Consider the following 22,068-nt stretch of genomic DNA (forward strand, 5'->3'; position numbering starts at 1 on the left):
GTTCAATATCGGCAGTTTTAATTTTTGTGGAAGACCCACAGCGGAACCTGACTTCAAGAAAAAAAAAACATTTTGAAACGTGAAACTTGGGTTATCAATCGAATACAGTTGCTTCCATCATGTTTGGCGTAAATATTCGAGCACAATCATTTCATGTAAACAGGCACACTCTACTTTAAAAATAACCGTCTCATTGCAGCATTTTTTGAAATCGTGGTCTGAGACCAGGTAATGATAACAAAGCGCGAACATTTGGCGAAACCTCAACTGTCGCAAAGTTGTGGCATAATACGGCAAGATAATTCGACCGTTGTATTTCTTACTCGTGTTCTTGCAATTCTAATATAATGGGTACAATTGCCCCTATCTTTACCACCAGATTTATAGATGAATCTTTCGTTTCCTATCACCTAATATGGCACATACCTCTGAATAAAACACATACTGTGACATCATTTTGCTTGGAGTGTTCTAACAGTCGTCCGCCACTTGCAAAACGTGAGCAGCAAGACAGAAAACCACAAATATTTCTTAGTCAATCGCACTACGCTATCCAGATTTCTTTCTTACAATGTTTCCAGACTTCGCTCTCTTGTAAAGTTCCAAGACTTCGCCGTTCTGTCGGCCAGTCCGAATAACTGTCATGGTGTTAGTTGAGTACTTGACTTTGTTTGGTGGTCGTAGTTCAGACAATTCGGCAAATGTGGATTATATTTCGTGACAATCGTGAACATATGACGTTTTGCAAACTGAGTGAAGATGGCGACGTAGACCCCGAGGGGAGGGGACACCCATATAAAAAGGACGGGGGTGCTCATGAAAATTTTGAAAAGAACCCTTAAGAGGTACCAAGATCCTGTTTTGTGGGCGTGGCTTGAAATTTTTTCTCTCCTAAGAGATAACATAACACATTATATCCTATCATATTTCTTTTCGGATCAGTACCCTAAAAGGCATCCCAAAAGCTCCCGATGTGGACCTTTTGAGGCTAAACACCCTAGAGGCTACTTAAACTTCATTTTTAACCCCTAAAAGGTAGAAGGAGCACCCCCGTAATTTTTATATGGGAGTCTGCCCGCCTCGCCGGGGACGTGGACAGGGAATCAAAACTGTTCCTTGCTCGCCTCGTGTAGGCAGGGTGTTTTCAGTCGAACCTCCACTATCAGCTACCTCTACAGAAATGGCCACCTCTCTGCAACGGCCACTTTTTTCGTACTAGCTGACGGTCACTCTTATTTTAACCTCTCTGGAATGGCCACCTCTACACAACGGCAACAGCCACTAAAACGCGTCTTAAATGCTAAAATAACCTCTCCGAAACGGCCAGTTAATCAACAACTGACGAACCCTGTCTACAAAATCCCATTTTTTATTGGACATGGTCACGAAACTTGATCTATTCCGCGCGTCGTTGGTCTCTATTTCTGTTTGGTTTCTGTCTTATTGATATATTTTGATTGTGTTACGTATTTACATGTTATACTGAGCATTTTTTTTAAGATAAAAATCTTGAATCCCAAGAAAATATCGGTGTCGTATTTCACTCCAGCTGATACCGTTCCATAAAAGCCACTTTCCTCTGTTCCCAACGTGACCGTTGTAGAAAGTTTCAACTTTATTACCGTTAATAAAAAAAAAACCACACCCTTCCTATTCAACTTTAAAACACAGGTATATTGTTTGTGCTTTTGGTATAAAAATGCACCGGGGACATGACTGGGATGGAAAAAGAAGGCCTAGGAGGCACTAGTCTTAAATGGGTGCGTGTTGAGAATTTACGTGCATATTCACTTTTGTTACTTTCTTTTTTAAAACTATATAGACTATACAGTCGAACCTCCACTAGCGGTCACCTCTCCACAGCGGACTCCTCTCTACAACAGACACATTTCTTGTCCCGGTGGGCAGTTCATACATTCGCTCTTACTTTTGCCTCTAAAATGTGTAAAATAAGGCCACAATATATAGTGCTAACTATTTTATACCACCTAATTATGGATGTAGAAGTTCGCTTTGTCCATAATTGTGAATTCTCAATGTAAAATATAGGAAAATTTTAGTTCTTCTGACTGTCCGATTTTTCTGCTACCGAATTCCCGGCCAAGGAGGTAATATATATGGGCGCTTTCCATTCGACCAAAAATTTCCGGATTTTCTGGAACCTTTCCCAGGAAATTTCCGTACCATTCGTGCCTGTTTCGAAAATTTCAGAATTTTTGGTCGAATGGAAAGCGCCCATATTATAGTTTATATAGTTTAGCAGAAAGCAACAGGGGTGAATATGTATGTAAACGCACACCGCGTATCTAAAATCCGATGCCCTCAAGGCTTCTTTTGTCTTTTTGTATCCCAGCACTATCAACGATGCATTTCTATTCAAAAAGCACAAACGACAAACATGTATTTTAAAGGTAAAGAGGAAAGGTGTGTTGTAAAACTTTTGTGAACGCGGTAATACTTTCCATTAATCTACGTAGACATGCCCTGAGAGCAGGACCCGCAGCTCTGTGATTCGTTGAGTTCTGTCCTTTTGCAGAATTAACAACACTTCCTTCCCCCCTGCATCTTCCAATTTCGTCCAAAAATGTTTAGTTAGGCTGACAATGCGAACTACCTTACTTGCAGGAGCAGACAGTTTGGAATCACTCGCCACCGTCTTCACTCTCTTCGCAGGTGGCCGTTTGTCACGTGTTTGTCACGCAATCCACATTTGCCGATTTGTCTGAACTGGGACTAGCCTGCGAACGCACATGTATTTCCGGCTGTCATTTGGTTCCGCCGAAAAATAACGTCTGCGAACCCGAGCCAGGAAACGATTTCTGTGACGTGATGACTTTTGTTTCTCCATGGCCAATCAGATTCCATGATAGAATGAAACTCGAGTGCTCCTCGCAGCGAATACCTCGCGCAGTAGTTCTGGGATTATTTGAGCTAAACTGTGATTGGCTTAGAATTCCTACGTCACAGAAATCTTTTTCTGGTTCGGGTTCGCAGACGTTGTTTTTCGGCGGAACCAAGTGACAGCCGGAAATACGTCTGCGTTCGCAGGTTAAACTGGGACCAGCAAACAAAAGTCAAGTACTTACTCAGCTAACACCATGACAGTTATTCGGACTGGCTAACAGAACGGCGAAGCCTTGGAATTTTCAAAAGGAGCGAAGTCTGGAAACTTTGTAAGGAAGAAATCTGGAAAGCGTAGTGCGATGGGCGAAGAAACATTTGTGGTTTTCTGTCTTGCTGCTTTATACCTTTTGCAAGTGGCGGACGACTGTTGGAACATTCGAAGCAAAATGATGTCACAGTATGTGTTTTATTCAGAGGTATGTGCCATATTAGGTGATAGGAAACGAACGATTCATCTATAAATCTGGTGGTAAAAAACAGGGGCAATGGTACCCATTAGAGTTGCAAGCAAACGGGTAAGAAATACAACGGTCGAATTATCTTGCCGTAGTTGATCATGAGGTTTCGCCAACTACTCGCGCTTTGTTATCATTACCTGGTCTCAGGATTTCAAGAAATGCTGCAATGAGACGGTTATTCTTAAAGTAGAGTGTGCCTGCTTACATGAAATGGTTGTGCTCGAATATTTACGCCAAACATGATGGATGCAACTGTAATCGATTGATAGATTACTCAAGTTTCACGTTTCAAAATGTTTTTTTTTTTTTCGGCGGTGGGTCTTCCACAAAAAACTGCCGATATTGAACGAATAATGTGTGCTACAGTTGTATCCTTCCAAAAGACACATACACTAGGCGTTAGTAAAATCAGTTTCGGGCGATATGCACGTGCCGGTGATCGAAATAAATTTGCATAACATTACAATGTATTGAAAGCAGCATCTTTTTTCATTTAACTGCAAATTTTTGCCAAAGTTAATCATGTGGTCAGTCTAAAAGGAAAAAAAACCAGATTGCAAGCATCTTTATTGACGAAAAAGGCTTCCATTCGCTTATTTTTGTTCTTGATGAAGGTAGCTTTCCAAGTTCCATGTTGGTTTCACGAATGATGAATTTCTCAAAATGTGCCACACGTTTATTACTCTCGACAAGATACTTTTTTCGGGCCGCGGAAGAGACTTTCACACAACATAATATGGAGTATGGGCTTTTAAAAAATTTTAGTTTCGACTTCAAATTCAATGTACCAGTGGGCTTTTGATGGTGTTGAAATTAGCTAAAATTAGCCCTTTCGCTCACGAGCTTCGATCAAGGTACTTGTATCGGCCTAAAATATTAGAACACTTGGAGCTTTTCCTGGCTTTTGCTAATCACATTAATGCTTTAGAAACAGCAAGACATGCACTATGAGCTACCCAAAGCATATTGAGAGATATCATCGTGTCGATCTCTACAAGCAAAAAGAAAATGGACAATTTTCGGCCATTTTCGGCGGCGGCAGGCAGCTAAAATGGCGATTTTCGGACTTTCCTCGATTTCGAAAACACTAAAGCGCTTCAGGACCTTTGAATTGTATTTTCGAAAACAACTCACTATAGAGGTTATTTGGGCAAAATATTAAGAAATCCGAAATTTCGAGATTGTCATCTCATTCTCGGTATTTACAGAAATCGGCTCGGCATTTACAGGTCTCGTGATGCATTATTAAAATAATGCATCACATTTAAACAAAGGGAATCATGACCGCGACTGTGTTTGGATATCTGATCTTAATTAGCATAGATTTTTTTTACGATTTCAATTCTCCGTTTTCTCCTTAGTTTTAGTTTCGATTGAGAAGTTATATCAAACACTCGAGACAGCGTTTAAGCACTTTTCAAACACCTCGAAGTTCCTCAAAAATACTCCGCTACGCGTCATATTTTTAACTCTCTTCTCGGTATTTGGAAATGTGATCAAACACGGTCTTTCGTGTTTGATATATTACATGAAGTCATTTTGTTCAAAAAACGACTTAAAAGGACTCAAAAATGACAACAAATCGTATCTCAATAAGGTGTCCCAAAATGCACCAAATGCCATCAGAGCGTGTCTAGATTTACAATGTGTCCCGGAGGAAAATGCCTCTTAACCACTTACAGAAATGGGCCTCCAGGCCCATCACCACGTTGAGACATTTGTTTACATACCGTAGGTTTTCGTTTTTATCTGTTTTCTCTAACTTACAACAAAACTTCAGCAAAATTTATTTACTTTTTCGTTCAGTCGTACCATGGAGACCTGTGCCGAATATAAAGATCATTGAGAGATTCTTAAGTAGCTGTTGTGTGGTGCAAAATGCGATCAAATATTCCGAAAATTCAGCATAACCAGATGTAGGTTTTGAGCCATCAATTCTTCGACATAATTTTGCACCGCAAGTCCATTTTGGTCGTCTTTTATAGATATAGGCACTCCTAAGTTAGGTTATTTTCCAAGAAGAAACAAAGTTTTGCCTTTTTCGTTACTTTTTCTTAAACTTCTGATATTTCTATAGTATTGAAGATTTTATTATTTGCGAGATAATAAACATGCTAACCTACAAGTGTTTCTTATTGCGAAAACAGTGTGCCTAATTTATCACTCGGGCATCCGTAGGAAAGCCCGAGTCATATAATGCAAGCCGTTCTTGGTCGCTAAAAGGGGGCCCATGGTCCCAGGCGTTCCATGCATAGACCTTGGAAATTGGGGAAGAGAACGTGACTTTGCTCGCTCTTCGGTGACAGAATGTGGTGTTTTGCGAAGAAAGTTTTGGCAAGAATCGCAACTTATACGTTCATCTCACATACAAAGATGTCGATGGTTTCCGGAAAGAGTCGGTCCACGAATTATATTGCTTGAAAGCCAGCCCCGTAAGCAAAGTTCACGTTCGGAACAACTGAGCCGATTGCGGTATGAGTTCAAACTACGAAAACACTGACAAATTATAGACAGTCAATGACGGTATGTGGCTATTGCTGTTATTATTTAGAACACTGCAGTAAAACAAATCATATTGCAATAAAACGAGCTAAATACGAAAACTTTTTTGGACTCGAAGCTTGTTAAAAAATGCGACTTGTTTCTTGCACCGCGAAAAATATTCTGATCGACTTTCGGTAACTTGAATTAAATATCTTACCTCCAAGTTAGTTAACTTTCTAGTAAGGTGCAGGAAAAAATATATCATTGAATGATTTTGGGGGCGAATTGCGGGAAAATAAAAAAAAAACTTCGACTGTGCGGGGAATTGTGCGGGGTTATTGACGAACCAATGTCCTTACCAAGTCCTAAGGAAAATCTGCATTGACGATAGTTTAGCCAAATATATTTCACAAGTAGTTCAAATATACTTAGCAGTCTTCATTAGCAATCGCAATTCTTTTAGAAAACTACGTCTGACTGCTAAAGAAAATCATGTTGTGTGCCACGAAGTAGACGAGTACGAAACCAAAATAAATAGCAAAACAGAATGTGGCATCTTCCCTTATAAACGAGTTCCTCAAACTCCCAACTTGCGATTGGATTAGGAGGATACTCAACGAAGCAACTAATGAATATTAAATATCTAAGCGGAACTCCTGATTCCTGATTCTTTTATTTGTTTTTTATTATGTCCAATGCGCGTACTGGTAACGAAGCCCGAGTAGACGCTCTTAGAGCGTCTAGTTTTTATGTAAATGACATTGTTCGTGAAGTAATATATCAAACACGAAAGACCGTGTTTGCCAACATTTCCAAACACCGAGAAGAGAGTTAAAAATACGATGCGCAGCGGAGTATTTTTGACGAACTTGGAGGTGTTTGGAAATGTGGTCAAACACTATCTTGAGAGTTTGATATATCTTCTCAATCGAGAATAAAACTAAGGAGAAAACAGAGAAATAAAAACGTTAAAATCTATGTTAATTAAGATCAGACATCCAAACACCGTCACGGTCATGATTTCCTTTGTTTAAACTTGATGAATTATTAATGATCGAGTTTGAGAATTGAATTTTTAAGACACCAAAAATACCTGAGTTTTGATGATCACAAATTTGTGTTCATAAATTTACATTTTCTAGTTCGAAGTTGCGCTTTTCTCTTATAAATGTTTTCCTCTCAGTGAAAAAGTTTAACAATCCATTAACTGGAAATTTTGGGCGTAGAGAACTTCATACATACAGAAACGCACCAAACAAGCTTGTTGTTGAAGGAAGATGAAGTTTCGTTTTAGCTATGACTAAAGGATATAAACTAAGAATAAATCCAGGATTCTAGCTAGGATCCGAGCCAGGATTCTAGCTAGGATCCGAGCCAGGATCCGAGCCAGGATTAGAGCCAGGATCCGAGCCAGGATCAAGGCCAGGATCCGCGCCAGGATCCGAGCCAGGATCCGAGCCAGGATCCGAGCCAGGATCCGAGCCAGGATCCGAGCCAGGATCCGAGCCAGGATTTGAGCCAGGATCCGAGCCAGGATCCGAGCCAGGATTTGAGCCAGGATACCGAGCCAGGATCCGAGTTAGGATTTGAGCTAGGATCTGAGCCAGGATTCACCCTTTCCGCGCCTTTAGTTTTTCCTGCCATTTTGATCACGTGATCAGAACCCAAAATATAGAACCAGCGTCTTCGCTACTGACTTGCAAGTAGAATCAAAAACAATTCGGCTCATGCACGTCAATTTTGTCAATTTTGACACAGGGCGCGGGCAGAGTGTCGAATTTGTAAAGCTGGCGAGTGTATATATATTTTTTATTTACTAGGTAAATGAAAAATAGTTTCAGGCGAGAGAAAATCTTCGTTTGAATCATAAAAAACTATTTTATGTGAACATCCAGGAACACTGAAAGTTTTTTGGTAACTTAGTAGATTTACTAAAAAAAAAATCGTGTCGCGAAAATGGCAACGACTGTTTACGAAATGGAAAAGGGCGTCGATGGCCCCTACGTTATTAAGAAAATAATATTATTCAGAAAATTACAGCGCTTAAGTACTAGTATGCGTCTGCCCTATTGGTTTTACCACTTTGGAACAAAAAAGAAAGATACGACATAAGCGCTTTTTGGATTTTTAACTGAATATCTTAACTGAAAGGTGAAAATACTGGTTTTTATTTATGACCACGTCGAATTAGGCTTCTCGACTTACAAAACGCGTTATCTTCGAAACGGAGCAAACCACCAAAACAAAAAAAAAAACAAAAAAATACTAGGTAATTTGACTTTGACATCAATGATAAAAAGGACAGTTTGAAAGATTAATAACTTCAAAATTAAGAATTTGGATGGAATCAGTTACGTAAGAACGAGCTATTACGACTGTTTACTTTTGGATTTCATAGGAAATTCGATGGCCATTGATAAATGCGCACTTCTTGAAATGCAATGCTTTGAGTTCGACCATTAACTGAATTCTAATTTTTGGAAACCATCTGCGGGGTAGGCCAATGAACTGTATATCTGTCTAACTGACTCACGTAAATTGACGTATAACTACATATGCAAAGAATATTTGATCAGTCATTTCCGAAATATTTTATCTTTTTTCAAAGCGAGGACTAGCTGCAATACCATTGTAATAATTCTATTCTAATTATGTAAAAAAAAACTTATTTAAATACGAATAAAGAAAGTTTACACCGGGACAGCTTTTGGTCTCCCAGCTAATTTAGCTTTTTCGCTTGAAGTTTTGGTGACCAGCCGCTTTTATTTAATGTATTTTTAATTTTTATATTGATTGTGATAATGCCAATTAAAGTAGAAATTTATGTCGCTGTTAATGTTGAATATTGTTCAAACGAGGCCACAGCTGATTTGGGATTGCCAAATTAGACTGTACTGCGTTATAAATATACTCGTGATGTATTCAAAAAGTGAGAAAGATAACAAAAAACCCTAGTTCAGCTGCAGCTGCGGGAAGAGGAGGTCATATTAACAGAGACATGGCAGCAGCAAACTTAACTGGAGGTGAAAAGCAGAAAAAATTGTTAGAGATTTATTGCTCAGCCGATTTCGCCGAAGAAATACACAGCCAGTTGAGATATCTGTCCGTGATTAACATTCTTCTGTCCATTACAGCATTTCTTGGGAATACCCTGATCCTAGTTGCACTTCGTAAGGAATCATCCCTGAATTCGCCGTCAAAACTCTTGCTTCAAAGTCTAGCAGCAACTGATCTCTGTGTTGGTCTTATTTCAGAGCCTTTGCTTGCAATTTTTGAGTTGAGTTTAATGAACGAACGTTGGAGTCTCTGTGTCTTTTCAGCATTTGCAAGTACTATCACAGGTTACACTTTTAGTGGAGCAACTTTGTTGACCATGACTGCAATAAGCGTGGACAGACTTCTCGCCCTGTTGTTGGGGCTGAGATACAGACAAGTTGTAACATTGAAGCGCATGTATATAGTCGTAATTGCCTTCTGGCTTATATCCATTGCCGTAGCAGCAGTGCAACTTTGGAATTTCGAAGCGCTGCGATGGTACAGCTATTTAGTTATACCACTATGTCAAGCAACGTCCGCCATCTGTTACATAAAGATATTCCGCACATTAACTCTTCGACGACGGCAAACTCAGACTAGACCAGCGAACCAATTGGATATGGTGAGATATAAGAAAGCCATATCCAGTGCACTGTGGTTGCAATTCTCATTAGTAATTTGTTATCTACCATTTGCTGTAGTTAATGTAGTAGTTATGTCAACAATCTCTCCTCAAAGTGTAATGTCTTCTTCTTTGTTTGTCGTTAGGTTGTTTGCAATTGTTTTAACTCAGTTAAACTCGTCATTAAACCCGATCCTTTACTGCTGGAAAATCAGACCTGTGAGGCAAGCAGTGAAGGCTACAATCAGACAAGTACTTTGTCATTTATCGAGTTAGATTTTGGAAACTCATGATAACTCGAAAGTTAGTACGATATCATTCTCTTAAATGTAGAATTGTGCTTAAGTTTTGCTGTGAGTTCGAGAAAATTGATAAAACAAAAAGCTAAATTTCTTTTAATTCCATGTTCATATAAAAGATTATATTAGAAAAAAAATTAAAAACTGAGCAGGTGATTTCTGTGTTTGTCTTTGTGTTTGCAGTTTGGTTTGTAGTTTTCTCTTCCTTTTCTGTCGATGCCATATTTTGAAATTAGTTCATGCAAAACTATAGAATAAAAGGTCCACCTCAGACTGTATTATTCATATAGCGCAATTTTCTATTGTGCAATTCCTATTGATGCTAAATTTCTTGAAATTTTCTGAACCATAGGTTGAACAGGCATTCTGAATAGCATTGAAAGGGTATTTCATTGAGACTGGGTTCTGCCTAATTTCTATTTTTAACCCAGTCACCCGCGCGATAGTAAAAAAACTATAGTAGTCTCCCAATCGTTCTTAGCTTTGTGCCTTGAAAACAACGCCTGTGGAGGAGGCTTCCGTTAGCATCTTACTAAAAAAAATTAAATTAAATTAAACAGTTCACATGTTTTTTCAGGTGCATCAATAAATAAACATACGTCTCAATTTGACCAAACCTTTTCATCTGGCTCACAGTCATCTATTTTTCAAATAAGTTGCACTTCTTGGCAACTGATGTCTTCTAATCTCGTCAGACGAGATGTGTTGTGAATTTTCTCTTCTCTGGGACTATTTTGGGATTGCGTTATGTCAACAGTTGGGCACTTTATTGACTACTAAATAACCGAGAGTGAGGTCGTTACGGGAAAATCTCAAACTGAGGCCTTGCAGTGTTGACCGAGCGATAGCGAGGTCAATACGGTAGGCCGAGGTTTGAGATTTTTCCGTAACGACCGAACGGTAGAGGTTGTTAAGTTGTTTATTATATGGCTCATGAATTAAAGAAACGAAAAAAAAATATTCGAACGGAAGTCGTCAATTTACATCTGGCGATGCGCATGCTTACCGATTCAGTCATCGTCTCAAACCCAGGGCAAAATTACACAGTCAGTGATCTTCACCACTGTATTTCGTACTCCGTTAAAAAGACATTTCTTTACGAGAAAAATGATTGTCACAGCTTCAAAAAGGTATTTTAGTATCGTGGTGCCACAACTTGATGGGAGAGTTCTTCCGACTTTTGTGGCGAAACGTCAACGCATACAGAAAAGACAGAAAATGATTTAAAATAGTGTAAACCAACGGTCTTTTGGTGAAACAATATACTAATGGTTCAGAATGCACTGCTCAGAATAACTCGATCTTTGCATTCGCTTTCGACGACATATCTTCGCCTTCTTCATTCTACGATTTATGGATAAATTTTTTAAGCTCTGAGAACGTCTAAAACTTCCTGCAGTTATCAGAAACTCTGCTACCGACAGAAGCCGCCCGACTGTTTACATCTGATGATCCTGGAAGCTGACTTATACACTTGCTGGTGTTAAAGCGAGGGAATCTATTTGATGAGAACTGTGACGGAGTTCAATATTTCGGTAATTGTTGTGACTATGATGATAACTTATTAGTTTCTTTTCGTGGTTTTCTGCTCGGGATGCATGACAGATCTGCCAATGGTGTTTTTCACTTAGCGATTTTAGCTTTACTTTAGAATGGGCAAAGTCAAAAACGACTTCTATATGAAATTTTATTAACAAAAAATCTCTAAACTTTTCGCTAGTGGGAAATAAATTTACTTTCTCTTACTGTTTTAAATCGGCTTTCATCGTTTCAATGCGCTTGAATTTTCAGAGCCGGGCTCTTCCTAATTTGCATAATCCGTAATCGGTCCGTGGCTATTACTTAGGTCTTATTAACCGAGCAGGAGGTCTGTATGGGAGAATCTTGACCGAGGTCGTGAGTACAGACCGAACGCAGTGAGGTCTGTACACACGACCGAGGTTAAGATTCTCCCATACAGACCGACTTAGCTTGGTTAATAAAATGTTTATTATATGGCAAAGAAGAAAACTTTAATTCGTTTAATGTAACTGGTTTGCTGACATTTTTCTTGCGAACGGCGATGAGCTCAACTTAAACCAGCCGAAATTTGCTCTTCCTCTTTACTTTTTTTTGTCGTCAGGCTTTTTGGCATTTCCATGAATGATTGAGAAGAAAATAAAAGAAAATGGTGAACATTTTTGTATTTTAGTTTGCTACTTTTTCAATACAAAATGAAACCGGTCTAGATGCCGGTCTAGATGGGAAAATCTAGACCGCGGTCAATATCGATTTCAGCCAATCAAATTCGTGAATTCGGTAGTTCCCAGTCCTTGTGAGACACAGCCATATAATAAGGCTGCATAATGACCGCTCAGATCTCGCTCGTAGCCGATCCGAACGCGTGTTATATCCGTCACAAAGCAAAGTCATATCATAAGGTTAGTTAATGTATTTGATACCACATTCTGAATCCATTAATAATGCATCACGTTTAAACAAAGGGAATCATGACCGCGACTGTGTTTGGATATCTGATCTTAATTAGCATAGATTTTTTTTACGATTTCAATTCTCCGTTTTCTCCTTAGTTTTAGTTTCGAGTTAGAAGTTATATCAAACACTCGAGACAGCGTTTGACCACTTTTCAAACACCTCGAGGTTCGTCAAAAATACTCCGCTGCGCATCGTATTTTCAACTCTCTTCTCAGTATTTGGAAATATGATCAAACACGGTCTTTCGTGTTTGATATGAGGTCATCATGTCCAAAAAAAATGACAACAAATCGTTTCTCAATAAGGTGTCCCAAAATGTACCAAATGCCATCAGAGCTTGTCTAGATTTACAATGTGTCCCGGAAGAAAATGCCTCCTAACCTCTTACAGAAATGAGACATTTGTTTACATACTGTAGGTGTTCGTTTTTATCTGTTTTCTCTAACTTACAACAAAACTTCGAATTCAGCAAAATTTATTTAGTTTTTCGTTCAGTCATACCATGGAGACCTGTGCCGAATATAAAGATCATTGAGAGATTCTTAATTAGCTTTTGTGTGGTGCAAAATGCGATCAAATATTCCGAAAATTCAGCATAACCAGATGTAGGTTTTGAGCCCAATCGGGGCGAAATCGTTTTCCGCAAATTTCTTTAAAAAAATGCTGTATGAGCAGGAAGTAGCTGACAGTTAGTTGGCAATCTATGGGCAAAATACGAGTGCAAACAATTTTTCGACATAATTTTGCACCGCAAGTCCATTTTGGTCGATTTTTATAGATATGAGCACTCCTAAGTAAGGTTATTTTCCAAGAGGAAACAAAGTTTTGCCTTTTTCGTTACTTTTTCTTAAACTTCTGATATTTCTACAGTATTGATAATTTTATTATTTGCGAGATAACATGCTAACATGCTAACCTACAAGTGTTCCTTATTGCGAAAACAGTGTGCCTAATTTATCACTCGGGCATCCGTAGGAAAGCCCGAGTCATATAATGCAAGCCGTTCTTGGTCGCCAAAAGGGGGCCCATGGTCCCAGGCGTTCCATGCATAGAGCTTGGAAACTAGGGAAGAGAACGTGACTTTGCTCGCTCTTCGGTGACAGAATGTGGTGTTTTGCGAAGAAAGTTTTGGCAAGAATCGCAACTTATACGTTCATCTCACATACAAAGATGTCGATGGTTTTCGGAAAGAGTCGGTCCACGAGTTATATTGCTTGAAAGCAAGCCAGGTAAGCAAAGTTCACGTTCGGAACAACTGGGCAGATTGCGGTATGAGTTCAAACTATAAAAACACTGACAAATGATAGGTAGTCAATAACGGTATGTGGCTATTGCTGTTATTATTTAGAACACTGCAGTAAAACAAATCATATTGCAATAAAACGAGCTAAATACGAAAACGTTTTTGGACTCGAAGCTTGTTAAAAAATGCGACTTGTTTCTTGCACCGCGAAAAATATGCTGATCGACTTTCGGTAACTTTGAAAACATATGGCGCAAGATCTTTCTCTGTAGCAGCTCCTACACTTTGGAACACTCTTCCGTCTGACATCAAGAACAGCTCCTCAGTGTCCCTTTTTAAACATAAACTAAAAACGTTCCTTTTTAAGAAAGCATTTTTATAACTTTTTAGCGACATTTTTTTATTTTTACTTTATTTGTCTTAAGTGTTTTTAATATTTCTAACTGTAAAGCGCTTTTGAACTTTTAGGATATTGGCGCTATATAAATATTTTATTATTATTATTTATTATTAACTTGAATTAAATATCTTACTTCCAAGTTAGTTGGCTTTCTAGTAAGGTGCAGGAAAAAATATATCATTGTATGACTTTGGGGGCGAATTGCGAGAAAATAAACAAAAAATTCGACTGTGCGACCATTCAATCACCCAAGATGGCCGATGGAATTTATGCAAAATTGCACATTTTCAACAGGCCAGTACAGGAAGAAGGGAACTTGCCTGGATTTCATATTCACACAGTTTGTAATTTACACTGTGATCATTCCTCTGAGCCAAAAGTCATCTTGAAGTAAATATGTTTAGTCCACTTCTTGGCCGTTTGAAAAATACAACTATTTATATGTAAAATTTCAACTGATTTTAGAGAGTCATAACTCTTCTAGTATACGAATCTCTCAACAAATAAAAGGTTCTAAAGGAAGAGCTATGCTACAGGTATACATATCTAAATGACTAGTTTGGCCCGTGAAAATTAAGCGCGCTAGACGAAAAACTATAAAGAGTATTTTGACCAATTGCGTCTTTGTTGGACGAGCGAGCAAGAACTTCGATTTCGGAGTCATCTTTGTGAACATAATTCGACATGTTTCATCGTCTAGTTTTTTTATGTAAATGACATTGTTCGTGAAGTAATATATCAAACACGAAAGACCGTGTTTGCCAACATTTCCAAATACCGAGAAGAGAGTTGAAAATACGATGCGCAGCGGAGTATTTTTGACGAACTTGGAGGTGTTTGGAAATGTGGTCAAACACTGATATATCTTCTCAATCGAGACTAAAACTAAGGAGCGAACGGAGAAATAAAATCGTTAAAATCTATGTTGATTAAGATCAGATATCCAAACATCGTCACGGTCATGATTTCCTTTGTTTAAAGTTGATGAATTATTAATGATCGAGTTTGAGAATTGAATTTTTAAGACACCAAAAAAACCTGAGTTTTCATGATCACAAATTTGTGTTCATAAATTTTCATTTTCTAGCTCGAAGTTGCGCTTTTCCCCTATAAATGTTTTCCTCTCAGTGAAAAAGTTTAACAATTCATTAACCGGAAATTTTGGGTGTAGAGAACTTCATACACACAGAAACGCACCAGACAAGCTGGTTCTTGAAGGAACATGAAGTTTCGTTTTAGCTATCACTAAAGGAGATAAACTAAGAATAAAGCCAGGATTCGAGCTAGGATCCGAGCCAGGAATCGAGCCAGGATCCGAGCAAGGATCCGAGTCGGGATCCGAGCTAGGATTTGAGCTAGGATCCGAGCCAGGATTCACCCTTTCCGCGCCTTTAGTTTTTCCTGCCATTTTGATCACGTGATCAGAACCCAAAATATAGAACCAGCGTCTTCGCTACTGACTTGCAAGTAGAATCAATTCGGCTCATGCACGTCAATTTTGACACAGGGCGCAGGCACAGTGTCGAATTTGTAAAGCTGGCGAGTGTATATATATTTTTTATTTACTAGGTAAATGAAAAATAGTTTCAGGCGAGAGAAAATCTTCGTTTGAATCATAAAAAACTATTTTACCTGAACATCCAGGAACACTGAAAGTTTTTTGGTAACTTAATAGATTTACTAGTCAATATCTTTTTAATAATACTAATACATTTCATCTTTGCGGCGCCTATGTCTATTTCTACCAGAAAATTTGACTTGCCACAGGGATTCCAAAAGTTGAATTTGTTCATTAAAAATGCTGGCAAGGGCTTCGATCGTTCTTGCTGTAGGAATATATAAAGCTTCCTTTTGCGTATAGATTCTACACCTTTGATAAACTAATGTCGAGTTTGATTTTATACAGTGCAAAAAATGCTGAAATTTTAAGAAATAAACAGGGCGTTTTCGTGCCGAGCACGGCTATATTTAGTCACCGAAAGAAATTTGATCGGGACAGATTTTGATCGCTTGCTAGGTAACCACTGCACGTAACGCAATCATCAAAACAACGCTATAATTTGTTATTTTTGGCAAGCTTCGTCCAAACACCTGATTATATCCATGTGCCTAAAACTTAATCCTTGTTTACAAATCGTTGTCAAAAATTGAGTCGGTGGATGGTTTGCCGGTCGTTTCTTGTCCGTGGGGCAAAGTTACTTGCCCGAGAGTAAAATGTACTTGTCCCAGACAAGCGGACGGTTTTTTTTTAGCCCTGCGCTTGCTATGAAACTGTCTGGAATATAAGTTCAAACGTTCAAATGTCCAGATTTTAGTATTTGTGTAATGTATGTGGCAAAACACTTGCACAAACAGCACTTCAGAATATAACACATCCTACGCGTTACTCTGCATGACTTGTGATGAGACAAAAGGGAAACAAGGAAACCAGGTCACGTGACATGTCGTAGAAAGCTCATCCTAACTAATCCTGCTCGAATCTTAGTTCAAATCCTGGCTCGAATCCTGGCTCGAATCCTGGCCAGAATCCTGGCTTGAATCCTGGCTCGGATCCTGGCTCGGATCCTGGCTCGGATTTTGACTCGAAGCTTAGGTATCCTCAGCCTCTATAACAGTTTGCCGGCGCCGGTTACGTCTGATAAGAATCTTACTCAAAGTTTTAAATACTTCAAAATGTTATTCCTTACTGCAATATAACTTTTTTAAAAACTATTTAGAAAAATTTGGAAAACATTTCGATCAACCAGCTTACCTAACCAACGCACCAAAATGGATTTAGATATCTAATGATATAAGCAAATATGAAGTTACTCTTACGTCAGAACATTTCAAAAATGGGTCAAAACAATGGCGGAAACCCGTCAAATATTCAGTTTCTTGTTACGTTTACATTTCCAATTAGATCCGCGTCGCAAAGCTTGCGTAGGTTCGACAACACGAACTCTGCTTACTCCAAAAAAACTGTTATTGAGGTATATATATGGTAGCTCCTATGGGAATTACACACATGCACATCATCAAAACAACTAGTAGATATCCATGGCGTGTCCTAAACATTTCAGAACTGGAGAAGAAATATTAACTTTAAATATTAAATTCCGCAAATAGATAAAAGAGATTAATTTCTAGAGTAGTTTTCCTAATATTTCCCTTCGAGTCCAAAGAAAAATGAAAGCAAGATGTCTAGATATTTAGGCAAGACAGGAAGAAGTTCCTTAATTAAGAATCTCTAACTGTTTCAAGCTGTGAATTACGTTAGATTCTTCAGAAATTATGGCTTTTCATCTCACCATCATTATATGCGCATGTATATACGGCCGATGAGGAATTGAACGTAAATTACGCCAAGACTTGTTTGTCACCCGGGGCAACAGGAAAGGGAAGTTGAAAGCACGTAAATATGATCAAAATCACCTGCTGGGCTAGTTAATATTTTCCTATTATTCAGCAGGTTTCCAAATATGAGAAAAAGATATTACGGGAGGCATAAAATTAGGTGGTCGCAGAAGCCGCTATTTCAGTTCGGTGCAGAAACGTTTTGTAGAGAATATGCTGTTTCAAAGTTCAGACAGCTGTGAAAGTAGCTTCAGATAGTTTTACGGCTACGTGATGGCGACCGTCGCAACAGAAAACTTTGCTGAGTGTTCGCCAACTAACAGTTCTCGAATACACGGTCATTTGATATTTCTCTCAGCTTCAAACATTTTTCTGTCCCTTACTGCATTTCTAGGGAATACTCTGATCCTAACTGCTCTTCGTGGAGAGTCGTCCCTTCATCCGCCAACCAAACTCTTGTTTCGTAGCCTTGCGACGACTGATCTCTGTGTTGGTCTTATTACGGAGCCTCTCGACGTCTCCGCCTGGATGTCTATGATGAATAAACGATGGAATGTTTGCCGCTACTCATCAGACGCAACGTTTATAGCAGGCTCTGTTTTGTGTGGAGTGTCCCTGTTGTCGGTGACCGCAGTAAGCGTGGACAGACTCCTTGCCCTTTCATTGGGTCTGAGATACAGACAAGTTGTAGCTTTAAAGCGAGCATATCTAGTTGTAATTACCTTCTGGGTTGTCTCCATTTTCTATGCAACATCGTGGTTTTGGAATAGACTGATATTCACATGGCTCAAAACTATCGTTATCTTACTATGCCTCACAGCGTCAATAGTCTCTTACACAAAGATCTTCTTTTGCCTTCGTCATCAGCAAACACAAATACAAGGCCATGTTCCTCAAGAGCAACAACGAAATGCAATTCCTCTGAACATTTTGCGATACAAGAAAGCGGTATCCAGTGCAATATGGGTGCAGCTGACTCTAGTTGCTTGTTATTTACCGTATGGTATTGTTAGTATTCTTTACTCAAAGAGTCAAATATCTTCATCTTCGTTTGTCGCTAGCCAATATGCAGCTACTTTAATTTACCTAAACTCGTCATTAAACCCAATTCTTTATTGTTGGAAGATAAGAGAGGTGAGACAAGCTGTGAAGGACACAATTCGACAGTTTTTATTGTTGTTCATCAAGCTATGAAACTATGGTTTTACCACTTAGCTTTGGGCTTTAACTTTGATGTCATTAAGTAGTCTTGAATCGAGGGTTCTTACTTGATTGCAATGTTAAATAAGGAGATAAAAACCTGCATGTAATTAAATGAGCTTAGATAAAGAGTCGAGGAGAATTATAAAGATAGTCACAATTTTATACAGATTGCATTCCCCCATCAGTGGTTTTAAAGAACTAAAAAAAAGTGGAAAAAGCTGTTTAAAAAGCCAGATAAGATATACGATTACATGAAATACGAATACCCTTGTACAAGAATTAAAATGCATAATATTGTATTCTTCTTTCACTTGGTCACTTCCATTTTAAGGCAATGTTTCAGTCAAAACATCCTGGTTGGTGCGACAAAGTATATCGCAGAAGTGAAAAAACAAATTATGCCGATCTGACATCATTTCTGAAACAGTGTCTGATAGGTTTTAGTCAGGCTATAAGGTGTAAAACAGAAATTGTGCCTTACATCTGTCTATTATGTCAAATTATAGCTCAATACTAAAATAAACTGAGGGTAAACCCGTTAGTGCTTTACTTTCGATTATTTTGGGGACCAAGGTATACAGAGTAATGAATTCGGAGAAAACGAAAAGCAACTGCTAACGAATACATTAACCCTACTGGAAAGGGCAGTGGATTATATTCGATTGCGAAAGTATCGCACCAGTCAAGTGAAGTGACTTAAAAATGACGAGCAGCGTGTAAATATTTATACCGTACTTTCTGGGCTTGCTTTCTGTCAATCTTACATTTTTCCTTCAGAGCAATTTATTCCAAATAAGGAAATCGTTACCAAACTTAATGTCCTCAAAAGAAATACTGAGGAATTTGACAGCGGTAGCTATCCCAGCCTGCTCCTAGGACTTTCCCTTCTTTCGCTTTTAGGCTTAAACGGATTGTGAGTAAGGCATTGATTTAGAATAGCATGTGAATGACGTACTGTTTCTGAGTGAGTTCTTACTTCGTACTTACATTTTGAAATTACAATATTAGCATAAAAAAAAAGAAACAAAAGATACCTATATAACAATTAAAGGTGACAATGGTATATAGTTTGTGCATGGAGGCTAAGGGTTGGTTCACACTTTGACATAAGCATAAGCATAAGCATAAGCATAAACATAAGCATAAGAAAATATGTGTGAACCGGGGTTACATAAGCATAAGCATAAGCATAAGCATAAGCATAAGCATAAGCATAAGCATAAGCATAAGCATAAGCATAAGCATAAGCATAAGCATAAGCATAAGGAATGGAACTTTTTCCATTTTCTTATGCTTACGCTTATGCTTATGTTGTGAATACTTGAGTGTGAACCGGGCATACATAAGCATAAGCGTAAGCATAAAGAGTTTTCTTGTCAGCGGAATATACAAAAATAAAATCCAGGCCCACTCTGTCAGAATCTGTCAGCTGAAAACATGGCGACGCAGATGAACGAAAAGTTGGCGGAGTCTGTCCGCAATTATCCTTGTTTGTACGACAAAAAATCAGCAGACTTTTAAGACAAGAACAAGAAAAGGTTGACTTGGAGTGATGTAGCAAAGGAGGTTGGATTAGAGAATGGTAAGTGATACACGTTCGAATGATAATAGAGAGGCTAGTTCCATTGTTTTGACAGGTCATTAAATTCGCCTTGGGGTTCACAGTCTTATCAAAATGATACAACAGAATAAAGCCAAATATCAATACAATAGAAGTTATTGAATTACGAACACTGTGATTTCTATTGTGTCCTTTTACACAAATATTTTATATTCATTTGTTATGGGGGAGTGGACATTATAACACTTTCTATAGTCTCCAATAACTTACCCTGATAACTTTAATTTAAGCTACCCAAGAAAATGATTTTTGATTTATTATTTTATAAATAAACAATATGTTAAACAAATTAATTTCTTTGTCCAGTTGTAAACCTCCTGTAATTGATGGAAATATATTTTTATTGAATGAAAATTGATGGCTCCCTCCTCAAAAATCATCATAGCCCCAGACCCATTTATTAATATTCGTTATATTTAAGCTTATTTTGTACTGAACATTTTAGGAGATGAGGCCTCTAAACTATTCGCCATTTTCTAAACGAGCGGCAATCTGGTTACGACTTGCGACCGCAAAGCCGCTAGGGATCGTTTGGAGGGACATGGAAGTAAACAAAATATGGCGGAAAGCGGAAAAATTCCCGCGAAAGATCCACTGAAGGTTATTTTGACTGAAGAAGATATACCTGGCGCAAAAATTCCTTCGAAACTGTAGAACAATGCAGTGTTGTGCAATTGAAAAGATGGTTGCTCTGCAGAGGAGCTAAGACAACGGGAAATAAAAAAGCATTAGTGACAAGGTACGTTCGCTTCTAAAATCAGAGTGAAATTATTCTTGTCTTGTTTGTTATTTCATGTTTTTTTTGTTTTTGTTTTATTGGCAGGGTTCAAGATTATGTTAAACGTGGATTAGATGTTAAATATCTCCGTGATCCAGACGGCGGACTTCACCTTTTGCGAAAGAAAGCTCAACTTGGCGACCTTGAGAAGAGAGAACCGCAACTCAGCCAGTCTTTTCCAAAAGAAGGTTACAAAACCGATCTAAAGGATCTCCCTAAAGTATCTTTTGGAACCGTGTGGCGCTTTATGATCGAAGGAGTTGAAGGTAAAAAGCAACTATCGACTGCAAAGCCCCTTGTCAAGGGATTTAACTTCTTTAAGTCGGGACATGTTTTGTACATTGGCAATCTGCATGAAAATGGAAAACACTACATAAAAAGCCAGGTACTTCCATCCATGAAAAAAGATAAAGTATATACCTGTTTTCTGGTGATGACATCCTTTGGTAGTATTTTGAAAGCACATTGCAAGTGCCCTGCAGCTATTGATGGTCGCTGCAATCATGTTGCGTCGACATTATTTGCTCTTGAACAACATTTTAAAAATGGGCGAAAAACTAGTTCTGATTCAGAGGAGTCCTGTACATCCAAGCCTTGTAAGTGGAATGTTCCACGCAAGCGTAAGGGTTCAGTCAAACCTATCTCTGAAATGAGCTTTGTCAAGCATGACTATACAAAGGAAAAAAAACCAAAAAGGCAAAGTTAACCTTACAGGAAGATAACAATGCATCAGATCAAGGAAACTGGCCAAGTGACAGATTAGACAACTTTCTTGAGGCTCTTAGAGAATATCAATTAAAATCTGGAAAAACCATTGGATGGACACATATTCTTCCTCAGAGAATTAATGATCAGGAAGAAACACTCATTTCACCTATCAAATGTCATCCAGTATCAGCTGATCAACTAAAAGAGAGATTTGAGAAGGTTAAGAGGAACATTAATTTTGATGAAGCAAAGATAAAGAAAATAGAAGAGCAAACAAGAGAGCAATCAAACACACATTTGTGGCATTATCATAGGCAGCCCAGAATTACTGCAACCAAATGTTACAGAATAGCTGTACAAAGGGAGACTACATCACCCACCAAAACCATCCAAGAGGTCCTTGGTTATAACAAACCATTTCAGAGTAAATACATGCAAGAGGGACTCGAGATGGAAGACAACATTATTTCTGCCTACAAAGCATGCAAACAGCAGCAAGGG

At 38.4% G+C, this 22,068-nt stretch overlaps 2 protein-coding genes and 1 pseudogene across 2 annotated transcripts in view; 2 read left to right on the top strand and 1 right to left on the bottom strand.

Annotated features, from left to right (window-relative positions):
* The window catches only part of LOC145484669 (uncharacterized), a 335,301-nt gene that overhangs the window by 19,163 nt on the left and 294,070 nt on the right, over positions 1-22,068 (bottom strand). The window lies entirely within an intron of this gene.
* On the top strand, positions 16,692-18,874 carry LOC145484627 (adenosine receptor A3-like). Its single transcript, XM_081463228.1, has one exon. The coding sequence runs from the start codon at positions 17,531-17,533 to the stop codon at positions 18,449-18,451; it is 921 nt and encodes a 306-aa protein (XP_081319354.1). The 5' UTR covers positions 16,692-17,530; the 3' UTR covers positions 18,452-18,874.
* The window catches only part of LOC145485505 (uncharacterized), a 3,081-nt pseudogene continuing 470 nt past the window's right edge, over positions 19,458-22,068 (top strand).

The sequence above is a fragment of the Orbicella franksi genome, chromosome 4 (assembly GCF_964199315.1).
Source record: "Orbicella franksi chromosome 4, jaOrbFran1.1, whole genome shotgun sequence".
Lineage (NCBI taxonomy): Eukaryota > Metazoa > Cnidaria > Anthozoa > Scleractinia > Merulinidae > Orbicella > Orbicella franksi.